This window comes from Ascaphus truei, chromosome 20 (genome assembly GCF_040206685.1).
Source record: "Ascaphus truei isolate aAscTru1 chromosome 20, aAscTru1.hap1, whole genome shotgun sequence".
In the NCBI taxonomy this organism is placed as follows: domain Eukaryota; kingdom Metazoa; phylum Chordata; class Amphibia; order Anura; family Ascaphidae; genus Ascaphus; species Ascaphus truei.
This window is the reverse complement of record NC_134502.1, coordinates 19,847,020-19,865,582: the sequence shown is the minus strand read 5'-3', so window position 1 is coordinate 19,865,582 and position 18,563 is coordinate 19,847,020. Positions and strand designations below refer to the sequence as shown.

General features: G+C 41.1%; 2 protein-coding genes across 2 annotated transcripts; both read right to left on the bottom strand.

Annotated features, from left to right (window-relative positions):
• Window positions 1-1,539: 1,539 nt before the first annotated feature.
• On the bottom strand, window positions 1,540-2,681 carry LOC142471376 (olfactory receptor 5G29-like). The gene has a single exon (XM_075578185.1). It carries the CDS (start codon window positions 2,523-2,525, stop codon window positions 1,752-1,754), a length of 774 nt encoding a protein of 257 aa, XP_075434300.1. The 5' UTR covers window positions 2,526-2,681; the 3' UTR covers window positions 1,540-1,751.
• Window positions 2,682-17,281: 14,600 nt separating this feature from the next.
• Window positions 17,282-18,226, bottom strand: LOC142470984 (olfactory receptor 11L1-like). The gene has a single exon (XM_075577786.1). The coding sequence runs from the start codon at window positions 18,224-18,226 to the stop codon at window positions 17,282-17,284; it is 945 nt and encodes a 314-aa protein (XP_075433901.1).
• Between the last annotated feature and the right edge of the window lie 337 nt (window positions 18,227-18,563).

Genomic DNA, 18,563 nt, shown 5'->3' with positions numbered 1-18,563 from the left:
CTGTATACCTTTGCTTTCTAAAAAATAAGTAGAAAATGTCCTTTTTTAAAAAAAAATATCTATTGTATCTGCCATCACAGTCTCCATGGGTAATGAATTCCACATTTTAACTGCCCTTACTGTAAAGAACCCTTTCCTTTGTTACTGGTGAAATCTCCTTTCCTCCAATCTGAAGAGATGACCCCCTGTACTTTGTATTGCCCTTGGGTTGAATAGTTCTTTTGAATGCTCCTTATATTGACCCTGAATATATGTGTATATAGTTATCATATTCCTTCTTACATGTCTCTTTCCTAATATAAACAAATCTAAATTAGCTAGCCCCTCCTCATGTCAGTCAGATTTTCCATATCATTTATTAATTTGGTTGCTTTTCTCTTCACTCTTTCTGGTTCCATAATGTCGTTTTTATGGAGTGGTGCACAAAACTGTACTCCATATTCAAGGTGTGGTCTTGCTAAGGCTTTATACAGTGGAATAATTATGCTTTCTTCCCTTCCATTCATCTATCCATGTTTAATGCAAGATCACATCTTATTTACCTTTGCAACTACTGCATGACATTGGACATTATTGCTAAGCCTGATGTCTACAAGTACTTCTTAATCATTCTCCATCAAAGATTTGTATAATTGTGTTCAATTTAATTTGTTCTTGTTTCCCAAAGACAAACAATTATAGTATTCTGTATTAAACCACATCTGCCATTTAAAGATGGAGAATTTGCTTTCTATGCCAAACTCTAGCTAATAATAAACAAGTTGAAAAGCAGGGGTCCCAGTACCGAATTTGAGGTAGTCCACTCACAACTTTAGCCCAAACTGAAAAGGTCCCATTTACGACAACTCTCAGCTGTCTATCTTTCAATCAGTTTTCAATCCAATTTCACCCTGACCAATTTGCTTTATTTGGTACACTAACCTTTTGTGTGGACCTGTATGAAAAACCTTTGCCAAATCTAAGTAGACCACATCAACTGCATTACCCTGGTCTAAATGTTGGCACAACCTATGCTTCATAAATCCATCTGATGCATGCTGTTTCAAAATTGTTCTTAGATTTGGTAATTTCTCAAAATTTTAGAAAAAAGTTGCAATACCGTGAATGAAACGTGTGCCCTCTAGATATAGTGTCAGCATTAAGCAAATTTAGCAATATTAGAGAATTTTGCATGTGATCTAGTGATTGTAGACAATTTTGATTGTAGCTTATTAAGTGCATTTGTAAACTGTGACTCAGCCGGAAAAATGATTTCCAATTTTTTTTAGGTGAGTTTCCTTTTATTTTTATGATGCTGGAATCCAAGATGTTAGCCTCTAAAATCATAATGTATTGACGGAAAGTAAGATGGCAGCCTTTTTTTCCATAGTGGTTTGAGTAAAAAAAATGATAATTTCAGCATTTATAAAGGAAAAATAATAGGATGTTGTATATTTTTTAAGAGTACTTCCTTACTATAGTTACTGCTATAGTTCTTTTTCTTTTCTTTTTTACTTGCTACTTGGGACTGCCCCATTAAAAGAATAAGTGAGTGTCCAATTGAATGTTATTACCCAGAGTTCCTTGCTGCATATGAAGTTTGCATGCAATGGGAGTATGAGATAAGGCTGGTTTTGGGAGTCTGATGTGAAACATGTGAAAGTGCTCACATTTGTTCTTTTACTGCACTCAGTTGAGAGTTTGACCGCACTTTTTTTCTCACGCCCCTTGTCTGTGTCTATCAAATATTGTGAAGCCAGAAAAACTATGTGTCACCTTATCCCTTTCGGCTTGAAATGACACTTTGTGTACTTCTCTAGGGCTCCCCTAATATCATGATTCCTCAAGCTGTATATGATCGGGTTAAACAATGGGGTCACCACCGTGTATAGCAAAGACAGGGTCTTGTTTATGCTGAGTGAGTGTCCTCCGGATGGAACCACATAAACAACAAAAAGTGTCCCATAATACGTACATACAGACGCCAGGTGGGAACTGCAGGTGGAGAAGGCTTTCTGTCTCCCAGTGGTGGAGGAGATCCTGATGATGGTGAGGAAGATACTGACATACGATACAGTGATGAACACAAACGGAAAGACAACTATAGAGATGGAGCACACCAAGATCTGTAATTTGACAGTGGAAGTGTCTGTGCATGACAGTTCCAGGAGGGGGCCGAGATCACAGAAGAAGTGATCGATGACATTAGGACCACAAAATTGCAACTTGCATATAAACAAAAATGTGGTTATTGCTAGCATCAAAGCAATCAACCAAGCGCAGCTAACCAAGTGGAGACAAAGCCTTTGATCCATAATGGTGGTATAACGTAATGGGTTACAGATGGCCAAATATCGATCATAGGACATCACTGTTAGAAGGAAGCACTCTGTACTTGCGGAGAAACCTAAGATGTGAAATTGGGCAATACACCTAGAAACAGACAGTCTGCTTCCCTCTTCCATCATAGCATGTAGCATGTAAGGCACAATATTTGTAATAAACAAGATATCGCACAAGGACAAATGGCCAAGGAAGAAGTACATGGGAGAATGGAGAAAGCGGCTCAATGAAACCAAAGCAATGATCAGGAGGTTTCCAGTTAATGTTGCAATGTAAACTATGAGGACCAGGGTGAACAGTGCAAATTTCCAGATGTGAAGTCTTCCAAATCCGAGAAGAAGGAACTCAGTGACTATTGTCTGGTTGTCCGAGTACTTGGTCATCTGATGTGAATAAGAATAAATGATCACAACATTGTTTCATTAAATCAGTATCAACTGTAATGGAATGAGATTATTCAATCTTGTATACATTTAGTAATTAAGGGTGGGCACTTTCACCTCTCACCTGTCTCCCCTACAATCAATCCTAAACACTGCTGCCAGAATCACTCTACTATTTCCAAAATCTGTCTCAGCGTCTCCCCTGCTGAAATCACTCTCCTGGCTTCCTATTAAATCATGCATCTCACACTCAATTCTACTCCTCACTTTTAAAGCTTTGCACTCTTCTGCTCCTACTTACATCTCAGCCCTAATTTCTCGCTATGCACCATCCCGACTCTTGTGTTCTGCTCAAGGATGTCTTCTCTCTAACCCCTTTGTATCTAAAGCCCTCTCCTGCCTTAAACCTTTCTCACTTTCTGCCCTGCACCTCTGGAATACCCATCCTCTCAATACCCGAGTAGCACCCTCTCTATCCACCTTTAAGACCCACCTTAAGACACACTTGCTTAAAGAAGCATATGAGTAACACCGTGGCGAATACTATACATGATACATAAAGCTTGGCCCCCTGCAGACGCACCTATCTGAACTCCCTCCTACTGTCTCTGTACGTTCTCCCCACCAATTAGATTGTAAGCTCCCCGGAGCAGGGACTCCTCTTCCGAAATGTTACTTTTATATCTGAAGCACTTATTCCTATGATCTGTTATTTGTATTATATGTTATTTATATGATTGTCACGTGTATTACTAATGTGAAGCGCTATGTACACTAATGGCGCTATATAAATAAAGACACACATGCATACATACACTTTCACTTATGTTTTGAGTCTAAAATATTTTTATGCTTTGGTTTTGCTGAATATCGATTGATTTAGTGCCAATCCTTAATCTTTAATCTTTTTATCATCCATCTACCTATATGGCAGTGGTATGTTTAAGGGGTCAATCCCTCCTAGGACCAAAGTGTTCTAATGGCAGTGACATGTTTAAGGGGTTACTCCCTCCTAGGAGCAAAGTGTACTAATGGCAGTGACATGTTTAAGGGGTCAGTCCCTCCTAGGAGCAAATTATACTAATGGCAGTTACATGTTTAAGGGGTCAGTCCCTCCTAGGAGCAAATTATACTAATGGCAGTTACATGTTTAAGGGGTCCCATTTTGTTCATTGGGGAATTTTGTACCTAAATCTGACAACTATAGGTTATTTAAACACATTTTGTCAGTCAGTTCTTAAACATGGTGACATGGAACATGTTAGGTACAAAAAGGTTTCAAGTAAGGCCGTGCTTATAGTGCCGACGGCGACGCGGCGTCGCCCGAAAACAAATACATTGCTGCATGCGCTTATAGTGCGTGCGACGGCGACGGAGCGGAAATTGTAAGCCAAAATTAGATTTTCAAGGGCTGTCGCATCACGTGACGGCCCTTGAACAAATCAAATTGCCGGAATCCCGCGACCCCGCCGCCCGCCGAAACATAACTTTCGCCGGTTGGCGACGGTGACGGGTGACGTCACCTGCCGTGTCGCCATCGCCATCGACGGCACTATAGGCACGGCCTAATGGTAGCGAGAAACAAGTCTATGCAATATGATGAAAGTGGTGCAGCGAGAAAAAAGAGGGACCTTAAACCCTCCAAAATATCTACACAATACTCTAACTTGGTTCCCAGTACTCATAGGTAAAATAAAGAGGAAATGTCACTTAGGTTATACCAAAACTAATTTTCACTACGTTATAAAGTCATGATATTGGACATTAAAGAATGCACAGCAAACGTACGGTATCAGTATACTCTATGTATACAGAAAATGTGATACTAGCTAAAATATATATAGCAAAGAACACTGAGAGATACATGGAAAATGCAGAAACACAGTATATACAAATAGAGAATGATGCAGATTGCACAAAGTGCAATAGGTGAGTGCAAATTGGAACACCATGCGCCACGGCTGAATGCTACACAAATAGCAACGAATAAGGGGGGAGGGTGGGGGAGGGTAAAGGGTTAGGAAAGGGGGGAAGCAAGGGAAAAAAGTGCAGAGAAAAATCAAGTGGGGCAAGGTTTTCTGGGGGTGAGCCTCTTTTTCTGGCCCATTCCACAAACCAGGTGAGCCTGTGGTACTTCCCTTGAGACCTCCAAATCAAACCTCCCTTAAGAGCAATACACAGATATAAAATGGGTGTAGTCCCAATAAAGTAATCCCAACTATGTAATATCAGGCCTGAGCAATGGTTAATGTTGCCAAAGCCTGTAAACTGGGCTGGTAGGCGTCCACAATGCACAGAAATCCCACAGGGATTGCTGTAAATCAAAGAGGATCTGGAGTAGGGAGTGCCTGTCGGATCAGCTGTAGTAATTTACTTTGCAGTCTCTCAGCTCTTCTTTATACTAGCTGTGGTGCTTTCTGTAAATACCTTGTTGCCCATTGCACCACTTTCATCATATTGCATAGACTTGTTTCACGTTAGAGGGCTGCCTTTACTTGAAACATTTTTTTTTACCTACCATGTCCCATGTCACCATGTTTAAGAACGTATCTTTGTATTGGGCCTATTGGTGTAGGTAAACTGGGGCGCTCCCTTAACACAGCATTTGCACAAAATGACAGGTAAATGTTAACAAGGTCTAGAAAATACCAAACCATCACATCAGATCTAGGTCTGCAGCTCAGCCCCTGGAGGATCTTCCCACGATCCTCGTAATAAGATATGCAAAAGAAAAAAGACAGGGGGCGCAAACCAATATCAAAATAAAATATTGATAATAGATAAATAAATGAAGCATAAAGCAACACAATGGAATCACACACGAATCATCACACAATGTGCGGTAGATACAGACCCCCAAAGTCCGAGTCCCAAGGCAAGATGACAAGCAGCAGCGAACGTGAAGCACCCAAGAATCGGTCTTCGCACAGAGCTGGAGTAGAGAGAGACACTGTACTGCAAAAAGCATCCACGGGTCAGGGGGATGTGGCGGTATGACAACTCTGTGTGAAGACCGATTCTTGGGTGCTTCACGTTCGCTGCTGCTTGTCATCTTGCCTTGGGACTGGGACTTTGGGGTCTGTATCTACCGCACATTGTGCCTCATTTTGGACTTCCTCCTCACCCCTCATTACATGCTCCCTGCAACTCGCTATATTACATCAGCTTCAGGACTTCTGCTATATACTGTGGCATCCTTAGGGTCTCATCATCATATCATTGTCTGATCTGCCTATCATTGCTCTATATTAGGCGGCATAGGTTACTGCTGTTTTCTATTTTCTTTTCCCCATGTCTTTTTTTCATTTAGTTTACACTTTGACTTATGTGTTATACCTTACAGTTTAAATAATTTTTTCTTAGCTGTTTTACATGTAGGTTTATTATCCTGTATTAAACCTTCAAGTAGTTTCCCCACTATTGAAGTCAGGCTTACAGGTCTGTAATTCCTGTAATTTTAAAAATAGGCACCACATCTGCTTTACGCCAATTTTGTGTTACTGAGCCTGTGAAAATGGAGTCCTTGAATATTAAAAATAATGGTTTGGCTATTACTGAGCTTAACTCCTTGAGAACTCTTGGATGTATGCCATCGGGGCCAGGTGCCTTATTTACTTTAATTTTTTCAAGCCGCCTATGAACTTCTTCCTCAGTTAACCAATTGTTCATTAATATGGAGGTTGTGGCTTCCTCCTGCGGCACTACTATTGAATTGATTCTTCCCTGGTAAACACAGAGACAAAGAATTTGTTTAATACCTCTGCTTTTTCCTTATCTCCAATAATCTGCCTACCCATCTCACACTGAAAGGGTCCTATATTTTCTTTTCTCATTTTTTTGTTATTAAGCTACTTAAAGAACATTTTAGAGTTTACCTTACTTTCTATTGCAAGCCTTTTTTCATTATCCATTTTTGCTAATTTGATTGCCCTTTTGCAATTTTTGTTACATTCCTTATAATTCTGATACGATGTCTCCGTCCCTTCTGACTTAAAGAATCTAAACACCTTCCTCTTCTTGTCCATTTCCTCCCCTACCTGTTTATTAAGCCACATTGGTTTTGATTTTTTCTTTTATACTTATTACTCAAGGTTATACTGTACACTGATAAGTGTGCTTTTCTAACAATGTTTTAAAGACTGCCCATTTATCTTCTACATTTTTTCCCTGCAAAAACATCATCCCAGTGTATTACTTGTAGATTAGACCTCAGTTTATTAAAATCTGCCTTTCTAAAATTTAAGGTTTTTGTTGAACCCAAGTAATCTGTTTTTTGATCATTTATTTCAAATGAGACCATGTTATGATCGCTGTTACCCAAAAGTTCCAGGACTTGAACATTTGTTATTACTTCTACATTGTTTGATATTACCAAATCCAGTACTGCCCCTCTCCTAGTTGGTTCCTCAATACTTTGGGTCATATAATTGTCTTTAAGCACCCTCAAAAACCTGTTTCCTTTTGTTGTAATGCTAATCTCATTGCCCCAGTCTGTGTCTGAATAATTAAAATCCCCCATTATGCAAACATGACCCAGTTTTGATGCCTTCTCCATTTGCAAAAGTATTTTAGATTACTCAATCTCACAGATATTTGGTGGTTTATAGCATATTATACAAACATTTTCTTTATACTTTACCTCCACTGCTAATTTCTATCCACAAAGTCTCTACATTTTCATCATTCCTTTCATAAACATCATCCTTCATATTAGGTTTTAGATCCGGTGTAACATATAAACATACTCTAGCCCCCCTTCTATTTGTTCGATCCTCCCGAAAAAGGGAATAACCCTCTAAATTAACTGTCCAGTCAAGAGTTCCATCCCACCATGTTTCAGTAATGCCTATGATATCATATTGCTCCCTCGCAGCTATTAATTCAAGCTCCCCCATTTTATTTGTCAGGCTTCTTGCTTTAGCAAGCATGCATTTAAAAAAAAATTCAGCCTGTACTATTATCTTATCTGCTCCTTCCTTTCTGCGTACACTTGGTTTAGTCTTTAGAAGTTTTCTAGTATTATCTGTATTTTCTGTACTATGGGTGTCTCACTGCTTGTCAAACTCACACTTGCCCCCATTCTACCTCATACCACCTTGTATCCTCCTCTATTCCATTTAGTTCATTATATGTTTCATTCCCCACCCCCTCCGCCCTAGTTTATAATCTCCTCCAACCTTTTTAGCATTCTCCCCCCTAGCACAGAAGATCCCTCTTCATTGAGTTCCTCTTCATTCCGTCCCTAGAATATAGATGGGACCTCTCAGAAAAGGAGTCCCAGTGCTCTAAAAACCCAAACCCCTCCTGCCTGCACCACTTTCTTAGCCATGCATTAACCTCCTTGATCTCTGACTGTCTCCCTGCGGTAGCGCATGGCACTGGTAGTATTTCAGAAAATACTACCTTGGAGGTCTTTGCCTTAAGCTTTTGGCCTAGATCCATGTAATAATTTTTTAGGACCCTCCATCTTCCATAACTTTATCATTGGTGCCAACGTGTACCAAGACCTCCGGGTCAATCCCAGCCCCCCCCAACAATACGTCTATCCGATCCGCAATGTGCCGAACCCGAGCACCCGGGAGACAACAAACTGTTCGGTTCATGCGGTCATGGCAACAGATTGCCCTATCTACCTTCCTAATGATGGAGTCCCCTACCACCACAATCTTTCTTTGTATCTGAGCATCCCGAGTCCCCACTGTGCTGGAGGAACTATTCCCCTGGCTGCTAGAGGAATTAGTCTCCCCCAGCCTTGCCATTTCTGCCCCGACACTCCCAATATCTTCACTCAACATGGCAAATCTATTGGGATGGGTCAGCTCAGAAACGTCCTGCCTCTCCCTATTGCCCCTGCTTCCCCTTCTAACTGTCACCCAGCTACCTACCTGCTCCTCACTAACAGCACCACCATCTGCACCACTGGTCGAAGCAAGGGCCTGCTCAGTGAGCTCTAAACCCCTTTCAAGATTGCCAATGTCCCGCAATATTGCAAGATGCCTCTTCAGATCAGCAATCTCTGACTCTAAAGAGACCACCCGCTCACACTTCTAACAGCGGTATGCTCCTTGGGACAGCTGCTCCAAATGCACATACATGTGGCAAGATGTGCTTTGAGTGGCATTTTCAATCCTGCTCATTCTAGCAACTATGAAGTTTATAAGTACTAACAATAAACTGTACTTCAATATACTATACCTTGTTTAACCGCTTCCTTGTTCAAACTGCTTCTGTTTCTAACTGCACACACTTTAAACAACCACCACTTCAAATTAACCACACAGATCAGAGTATGTTCACTTTACATCCTTCAGGGTCCTTTATCATGACTTTATATTGTAGTGGAAATTCATTTTGTTTCACATGGTCCAGGGGGAGCATAAGGGAAAAAAACACACAAGAAAAAAACTCGAAGTGCAGATGTATGACAAATGATAGGAATATTCTCTAATCAATCTTGGCTCCTATGGCTGTCCTACTCACAAGAGATAAGATATTTTCAAGCAGTATAGATCAGATGCCAAGTGGTGGAAAAGAAACAGGCAGGCTCCGTCACTTGGGGGATAAGACCTCAGCAAGAGAAAGAGAAAACGCACATAGCACAGATCTGGTAGAAAAACATTTTTTATCGATAAACCTTAAAAATGCACACTTACAGTGTGGCCATGGTATTAAAACATTGTAGCTATAAAAATCTTGATGAGACAACCGGGAAGAAAGCCCACACCGCCTCTCACCACACCGCCTCCGTCTAGAGCTCCGACTGGATCACACGATCTCCTTGCCGCTTGCAAGAGACGCCGCTCTGCTTCCGGTTGCAGAGTGATGACGTCACTTCTGACTGGGATGCCTCGATGAACAGTAAGGTGGAGAGTACAGAGGCGCCTTCCTCCACAGTCGTGTCACGTTGTGGGCGGTACCACTCTACGCGTTTCGCCTATCGGTGATTTGGCTTCCTCAGGAGTGACACCGATCACCGAATCACCGATAGGCGAAACGTACTCTGCACCTTACACCCTGTGTCCATCGGGGCATCCCGGTCGGATCACTCTGCAACCGGAAGCAGAGCGGCATCTCCTGCAAGCAGCAGGGAGATTGTGTGATCCAGTCGGAGCTCCAGACGGAGGCGGTGTGGTGAGAGGCGATGTGGGCTTTCTTTCTGGTTGTCTCATCAAGCTTTTTATAGCTACAATGTTTTTATACCATGTCCACACTGTAAGTGTGCATTTTTAAGGTTTATCGATAAAAATTGTTTTTCTACCAGATCTGTGCTATGTGCGTTTTCTCTTTCTCTTGCTGAGGTCTTATCCCCCAAGTGACGGAGCCTGCCTTTTTCTTTTTCCACCACTCGGCATCTGATCTATACTGCTCGAAAGTATCTTATCTCTTGTGAGTAGGACAGCCATAGGAGCCAAGATTGATTAGAGAATATTCCTATCATTTGTCATCCATCTGCACTTCGAGTTTTTTTCTTGTGTGTTTTTTTCACTTATGCTCCCCCTGGACCGTGTGAAACAAGTTCTACAATTTGGGGAAGAGTGATGACAACCCCACCGGAGGGTAGAAGCAGGGGTTTTAACACTTTATTATTAATATATTTGCACTTGCAAGTTTATGTTTTATTGCACTTTTATTATCATATAAAGTCACTTATAAATAATTGATTGAGATAGCACTTATAGGGTGTTTAGCGCCTTATTTACACCTTTTCTTGCACTGTGGAAATTCATTTTGGCATAACCCAAGTGACGTTTACTCTTTATTTTACCTGTGAGTGCTGGGAACCCTGTTGGAATTTTGGGACATGGTACCGTAGGTGTTTATTTCCCCTGGCTATTATCTTGTGGCAGCTATATCTGATGTTGTTGTGTGCTCAACAAATGCTTTAACAGCCTCAGCACCCACCTTCTTCCCCTCTCTCCCGCTCCCCTTATCTTTATTGTCTCACTAATTCGGACAGGGCAAGACAAAGCTAAATAACACACTGACTTAAAAACACTCCAACATTCAGATGCCTATAATAGATGGATTCATTTCTCAAAAAGTAAGAGCAGCCCAATTTTTCTTTGAAGCACAGTTAGATGTTTTTTAGGGAAGACGATTGGACTGGTGTTTTCTTTTTGACAAAATCAAACCACACCATACTAACCACACAAATCCAACCACACCATACTAACCACACAAATCCAACCACACCATGCTAAACACACAAATCCAACCACCCCATACTAACCACACAAATCCAACCACACCAGCCTTTCTGCTCTGCTAGAAACTATCATGCCAGTCTCTTTCCTCCATTATTTGCAACCACACCAACCTTTTTCTGCTACTAAACAAAACAACACCAGCCTACAGTACCTCCCCTGTTATACCTTACTTTACCACCCTCTCTGCAAATATAAACACAAGCTATCTCTCTTCACTATACAGCACGTACACCAATGTCCCCTTCTGCTCATCCATACCAGCCCCTCTTCTCAATTGCAACCAGTAACACCAGCCTCCAACCCCATCAGTCTCTCTCCCTCACTGCTTCAAACTATGCCAGCCTCTCCTCCACTATACGCGAACAGTTTGTCTTACCTACTACAGCTCACAACATCTGCCTCTCGTGGTTTTCATTTCATTCTTGCATTTAGATATCTGCTCATTGGGGAGGAAAATAACTCTAATACTTTTTCCATCAGTATGTTCTAGTAACTACTAATACGGTATGTTGGTGTGAAAGAGTTACTATATTTTTTCTATCCTCTTTTGCCACGCCACATTTGATGTTGGAATCCCTAACTGGGGTGGTAGCAAAAGTTATCCCTCAGTTATGAAAACATAGCTATAAATCACTTACCAGAATTCCAAGATGACACCGCTGACAACATATATGTGTGATCAGATTTTAATTAAAGATACTGAACAATGAGGTCATTTGTAAATTAGGAGGAGGAGATGAGTGGATGAAGCGATCCTGGAATGCCGGAGAACACAAAGGAAAAAAAGCTTCTGGGGTCAAAACTCCCTATGGAGTTGTGACCACATTATAAAATACTATATATATATATTTTACAGCATATGCATATTCTAGGAACAAAAAGGGGAGCTGCAGCATTTAACGAGCTGTTGCTTTATCACTGAAAAAATAAGTGCTGTAATGTGGAACAGTACTGTACCTTCTCACTAGAAGGAGATTGTTCATCTAAAGGTTCCTTCAATGTTAACCAAAATGTGTCTCTTTCCCTGTAACAGGAACTAATGATGTAGGAGCCTTTTATATTTTCTTACCTACACAGGAATGGAGTTCCATGGGAACTTTAATTGGTAAGGGAATTCTTTAAAATGCCGTAATTAGTAGTTCGTATAAATCACATCTGCTTCTAATTTATTAACCTTGACACCTCTAGGGAAACCAGTTAAAAAGAGTAATAATAGTTCCAGCACTCACTGACTAATGGAATAAATCTCAGGAGTAGGTAAATGCCAAAAAAAAAGGTGTTTAAATTCTACACAAGTTAAATACACGGAGCAATGTGACACAAACACAATAATATAAAATACACAATGAAAAAAATAGGTACAGTAGCAAAAGGGACAAAAACCCAGGGATAAGGAGTGAAGAGCAAATAGGGGGGGAAAAAGGGGGAACAATGGGCAAAAAATAGGGATAAATAGGGGGGCAACGTTTCGGGGACAGACTCCTTCCTCAGGCCCCTCCCCTCTCGTCCCCAAGGGGACAAATAGGTACTTCCCTTACCCCACTGCCCCAACAACAATAAACAGCACCCCTAACGAACTAAGCAAAAGAAAAAACCTATAAGCAATCTGATATAGCACTGGAGAGAATAGCAAATGTAGAATTCCCAAAAATAGTTTATTAAAGTCAAACCACAGGGTATAAATCAGCAAACGTAGTCTCAAACATTTCTCCTCTCCTGCTGATTAGTTCGTTAGGGGTGCTGTTTATTGTTGTTGGGGCACTGGGGTAAGGGAAGTACCTCTTTGTCCGTTTGGGGAGGAGAGGGAAAGGGCCTGAGGAAGGGGGTCTGTCCCCAAAATGTTGCCCCCCTGTATATCCCCATTTTTTGCCCATTGTCCCCCCTTTTTTTTCTACGATTTGCTCTTCACTCCTTATCCCTGGGATTTTGTCCCTTTTGCCACCTACTTTTTTCATTGTGTATGTTATATTATTGTGTTTGTGTCACATTGCTCCGTGCATTTAACTTGTGTAGATATTAAACACTTTTTTTTATTTGGCATTTAGCTACTCCTGAGATTTATTCCATTAGTCGGTGAGTGCTGGAACTATTATTACTGTTTTGTAATTATTTAGGAGGAATCGGGTCCTTCTTTTCCCCCCTCATTTTTGCACTCTGCATCTTGCGTATATTATCAGTCATGTTTTGAGTGCTGTCTATCATTACTCTCTTCCAGTTAAAAAGAGTGGTGAAAGTGATACTATGGCAATGATACTGTGAGAAACACGGGAGTGTGCCTGCATATCTTCCACAGACCCGCAACCTTAATTCATTCACGTCATTGCCTTGTGATCCAGGGGGAAAAACCGTCCAAAGACCAAATCTGGGGCTTCAAAAGACAATCCCAACAGTGAATTTCAGGCACTGTTTGTCTGTAGCCCATCTACCCCCACCCCTAAGTGAGATTGTGGAGGGGGGGGGTATGCTCTTTTCTGCTACTCTGGTGCTGGTACAGATCTGTAAGTAACAGGAGGGCTGAGAGCTTGGCGGTTGTGTGGGGAGAAACAGGACAGGAAGGACAGTTTACCTTGGTCTCAGTTGGTGCAGCGCCTCCAGCCAGCAGGGATCCTCTGTGGATTTTCAGGGGGTGGGCCCCCAATGACACTCCTCCATACACAGAGACAGGAATATATATACAGCATGGTCTTTTCTGGGTGGTTCTATTTGCAGTCAGCTCACAGTACAGAGAACAGTTATTTCTTATATCTTGATCATCTCATGCTTCTCTTTCTCTCTCTCTAAATCAGAGCCCTGACTATGGCCTAATTCTCTTCCCTCCCATCCCCTCATGGGTGGGAGGGAGAGGCTCCCTTTTCTTCTCCTTCTTACTCCAATCCTTTGAGTCTCAGTCTGAACAGAACAACAACTACATTTTGGGAGGATGTTAGAATTTATCATCTTTGGGGAGTGTCTCTAACTCTGACTCATAGCAAGCCATAGCCGGATACTGATAGGCCCACACGCAGACAGGGTGTATTCCAACCTGCATCCACCCCTCAGATTGACATCCTCAGAAGTTGCTAGGCCCACCCTTGAATACTGATACATCATCCAAGGCTAACACACACACATTCCCAGTTAGCTCAAACTCCTACACCCACCACATCATGAATATATATTTATGCCAAAATGAGTGATACTAGGAGTGGCAAATGTATACAACAAGACAGGGGTGCCCATTGCTACATCAAATTGACAACACATTTATGGTAATAAGTACAAAGTTTAAATACTTCAATAATAATAGTAATAACTTGGTTATTTAGTTACCCAAAGATAAAAGTGACAAAGGCGCTACAACGCTGGATCCTTTCAATATGATGGTATAGGTGATATACAAATAAACAGAATAGAACAGGGGGATATTCTGATTGATGCTTGTGGTAAAGTCCCCAGATAGACCAATGATCCCTGAAGGGTAAGATAAGGGCTGTGAAACCCAGTCAAACCCTCATTGGGATGGATCCTGGACTCACATTGAGTATTAAAGAGAATAATACATGATACTCACAGATGCCCCTTTAGTCCAAAATCCTGATAGGCGTGCAGCCAAGTGGAATGAGATGAGACAAATCTTCAAAGACAAACAGGAAAAAAACTGGCGCACAGCCAAGAATGGGTCCCAAATGTATGAATAAAAAATCTTCTTTATTGAGCCATCTTAAAAATGGAGGTGAACACCCTCCTACGCGTTTCATGTAGAAAACACTTTATTACCTCCATTTTAAGATGGCTCAATAAAGAAGATTTTTTATTCATACATTTGGGACCCATTCTTGGCTGTGCGCCAGTTTTTTTCCTGTTGGTTATTTAGTTAAACCCTTTGGCCAAAGCGTTGTAAGCCTTCATACCAAATCTTCAAGGTATAACCAATAATGCAGGTCCTAACACTAAAACTGTGAACCCTTCCTTTTACCTCTGTATGAGGGGAAGCAACTGCAATGAGTCTTGTGCCTTTAGCAAAATGCCAGAACGATACGGGGAACAGCCGGTCCTTATCTACAGAGCCTGAGGAAGTCCAGTTCCGGACGAAACGCGTTGCTCTTTTTTTCATCTGGGACACTTCACAGCACACCACAGAGGAGGCAGAGGTGCAGTTGTAGCTCTCCATCCGGACGTGGAAGGCGAGGTCCCCTACCACTATACACCGCACTGCCCCCCTTTGCTTTTACTTCCCCACAGAAGCCTTTGGTTTCTGTTTTTACACATTTTCTTGTTTTTTATTAAAATTAGTTTTTACCCTCCAGACCATAGTGTCATTTGTTTATGCTATAACCTATCTTCAGCGTCAGTCACACCAGGAATAGAAGTACAAAGAAACCGCTAGGAGTGTGTACTCACACTGGCCCGTGTGAGTATTGTGTTATTACATTCTTTATCATTGTCCCCACCCCTTCATCACCACCTGCTACCAATTGGGTAATATCCCTAAAAGGGCAGGAACAAGATACCAAGACAGGACCACACTCACATTGGCCCGTGTGAGTGTTAGATCATACAATTTTATTTTAGTGGTTTATCAATACCCTATCCTCCCCCCCATTGACGCCTCTATATACATATGCCTTAACCCTATCCTCTCTTTTGTTTATATGAGAGGAAATCCCTCTGGAGTGGAAACACTGAACCACGAAGCAATAAGGACATACATCAAGAAGAAGAACTCACATCGCGGAGAGAAAAGGATCATTGCAAGATCACGGGATCCCCAAAGAAACCTTGATGTGACTGAGCTTACACAAGGCCGTGTAAGTTAATATTACCATTTTTACCTTCTCACCCACATATACACATTTATGTATATTCGCCCTTTCAATTGGACATCTGCCACCTGAGCTATTACGTTCGCTCAGGGTATAACTGCTCTATTTTAGTGTTAATTACTAGACCCATTACACTGCCTGTTTCCCACAACTGTGCTCCCCCATCCTTTCTGTATTCATTGCCTACAAGGGTCCTGGATAGATCCTGCTGGGGTTCCGAGTCACAGGAGGACATCACTTGAAAATCACACTCAGGCAGTATCATACTCCACTTTTTTATATTTCCGCATATCTGACATAGCTCTACAGAGATAGCGCCCGGGTACCCCCTCCAACATACCAATCTAGTTCTGTAGCAGACAGTAGAAGTCACAATATTTAGCTTCAAAATTCATTTTAGAATCTTCTTACAGCAAAGAGGGAATACATTTTGGATTTATTTTTGTTAAATAAATCATGACACGGTGTAATATGTCATGTGTTGTTGTTCATCTGAGGCTGTATTTACCTAATTTTAAGACCTGTTAAGGAACAGATGGTTGTTATTATGTCCTGATATGTAAAACCATAGAATTCAAAGAGGGTGTTCTTTCTTTTTCACACCACTGTGTGACATTCCAAGAGACACTGTTTTTAAGTATACCTTTTGCTTGCTTCATTCATTGTAACATCGCCGGAAGAAGAGATAAGTGTATCTCGAAAGCTTGCACAAATAAAAGCATTTTGTTAGCCACAGAACGGTATCATCTATTATTTTTTGATTATTGAAGCTCGGCTAACACGGTACTGATACCTCTACATGTATATATATATATATATATATATATATATATATATATATATATTTTTTTTTTTTCCTGTCAACAAGGATAAGAACAATGTTTTTATTACTTATATCTTCCTAAAAAGCCATTAACTGTTAAGTAGAGTGGCCACTGACATATATACCTCCAAATAGAGTAATCTATATACAGTAGGATTAAGTAGGCAGGAGTCATCGTAAAAGTAAGAAAGAATAAGACTAGTTACAGAGAAAATGAGAATGAAATTATGATGAGGGAAATATGATTAGTGCGTAAAAAACTAAAGAGGGCTAAAGCAGGAGGGCATGCAATAAATAATTGGGTGTGTAGGCCATGTTAGTATTACTGAATAGCATTCTACTGTATATTATTGTGTGGATAAGGAAAATGATGACAGCCAATGTATCTTGCTTTACCGAGCAGTGGATTGCCCTTCATAGAAATCTTCATTTCCTCCAACAACCAGCTGTATCATTGTAAAATGTTTCAGGCCAGTGATGACGTGGCAACCCAGGTATTGAAATTGTTCCAAATGGACACTAGCTATTCGTTTAACCTTTCACCCAAGTGCTACTGGTCTTCTGTGACCTTGTAATGTGATCGCTTGGGGTAGAAAACTAGCGATCACATAGTCACCACTGTCCTCCAGTGATGACAGCCGAAGTACGATAAAGCGGTGAACATCTTCACCCCTTAAAGAATTATCAATAGCGATATGATATTTTCTGATATACAATACCAAAGAGTTCAAATACTCTTTAATATTAAGCTGCATGTTGCATTTTTGACTTGTACAGATACTTGCCCAGGGTTGCCTTGATTTCCTGGTTCCTCAGGCTATATATGATAGGGTTGAGCAATGGTGTCACAACAATGTACAGCAGAGATAGGACCTTATTTACATTAAGCGAGAGTCCTCTGGATGGAACCAAATAGACAGTTATCAGGGTCCCGTAATACGTGCAGACAACGGCCAGGTGAGAGCTGCAGGTCGAAAAGGCTTTCTGTCTACTGGTGGTGGTGGAGATCCTGAGAATGGTTATGGTGATACCAATGTATGTTACAGTGATGAAAACAAATGGGAATAGAATCACAGGGATTGAGAACAAGAAAGCTTGAATTTCCACCATGGAAGTGTCTGAGCATGAAAGCTCTAGTATTGGCGCCAGATCACAGAAAAAATGGTTAATGACATTGGGCCCACAGAACTGTAACTTACTCACCAGGATAACAATAATCAGTGTTATCATCAAGCCTGACAGCCAAGACCAGAAAACCAGGTGAAGACGAAGCCTAAGGTCCATGATAGATGTGTAATGCAATGGGTCACAAATGGCCAAGAATCGGTCATAAGACATCACTGCAAGAAGGAAGCATTCTGCATTAGTCAAAGCAGAGAAGATGTAGAATTGGCTCATACAGGCAGTAAAAGACAATGTGCCTCCCTCTGCAAGTATGACATAGAGCATCTGAGGGATAATATTTGTGGTGGACAAGATTTCAGTTGAGGACAGATGGCCGAGAAAGAAAAACATGGGGCTGTGTAGACGGTGTTGCGTTGACACCAATGTGATGATCACAACATTTCCAGTAAGGGACGTAACATAAATTACCAGGAACAGAATGAAGAGCAAAATCTTCAGATTGTGAAGGTTCTGAAATCCAAGGAGCAAGAACTCCATGACCCTGGTCTGGTTGTTCACATGCATTTCCTGAGATTAGAACGAAAACAGAGTTTTTCTTGAAACAAACAAATCCTTATGTACTGTAACATCAAAAGGAGAAAGAGGTTATTGTCACGAAACATTTCAATAGCAATATTTACAATCTAGGAAGACAAAGAGGAGACCTTGAGGTTTGGAAAAGCTTCATACACATGAAGAAAAGATCTGTGAACATTACAACAGTGAAGGCTTTACTTTTCCAAAGAGGAGAACTTAACCCTCTACTACCCTCTCCCATCTTTCACCTTGGAATGATACCATCACAGCTGTTGTCACTGAGCAAAACAGCAATTCTCTCAACTTGTATTGTATTGTATGTCTT

What these genes read in the sequence shown, in the direction of transcription:
- LOC142471376 (XM_075578185.1), bottom strand. Translation starts at nt 2,525, where the DNA reads ATGTACTTCTTCCTTGGCCATTTGTCCTTGTGCGATATCTTGTTTATT.
- LOC142470984 (XM_075577786.1), bottom strand. Translation starts at nt 18,226, where the DNA reads ATGCATGTGAACAACCAGACCAGGGTCATGGAGTTCTTGCTCCTTGGA.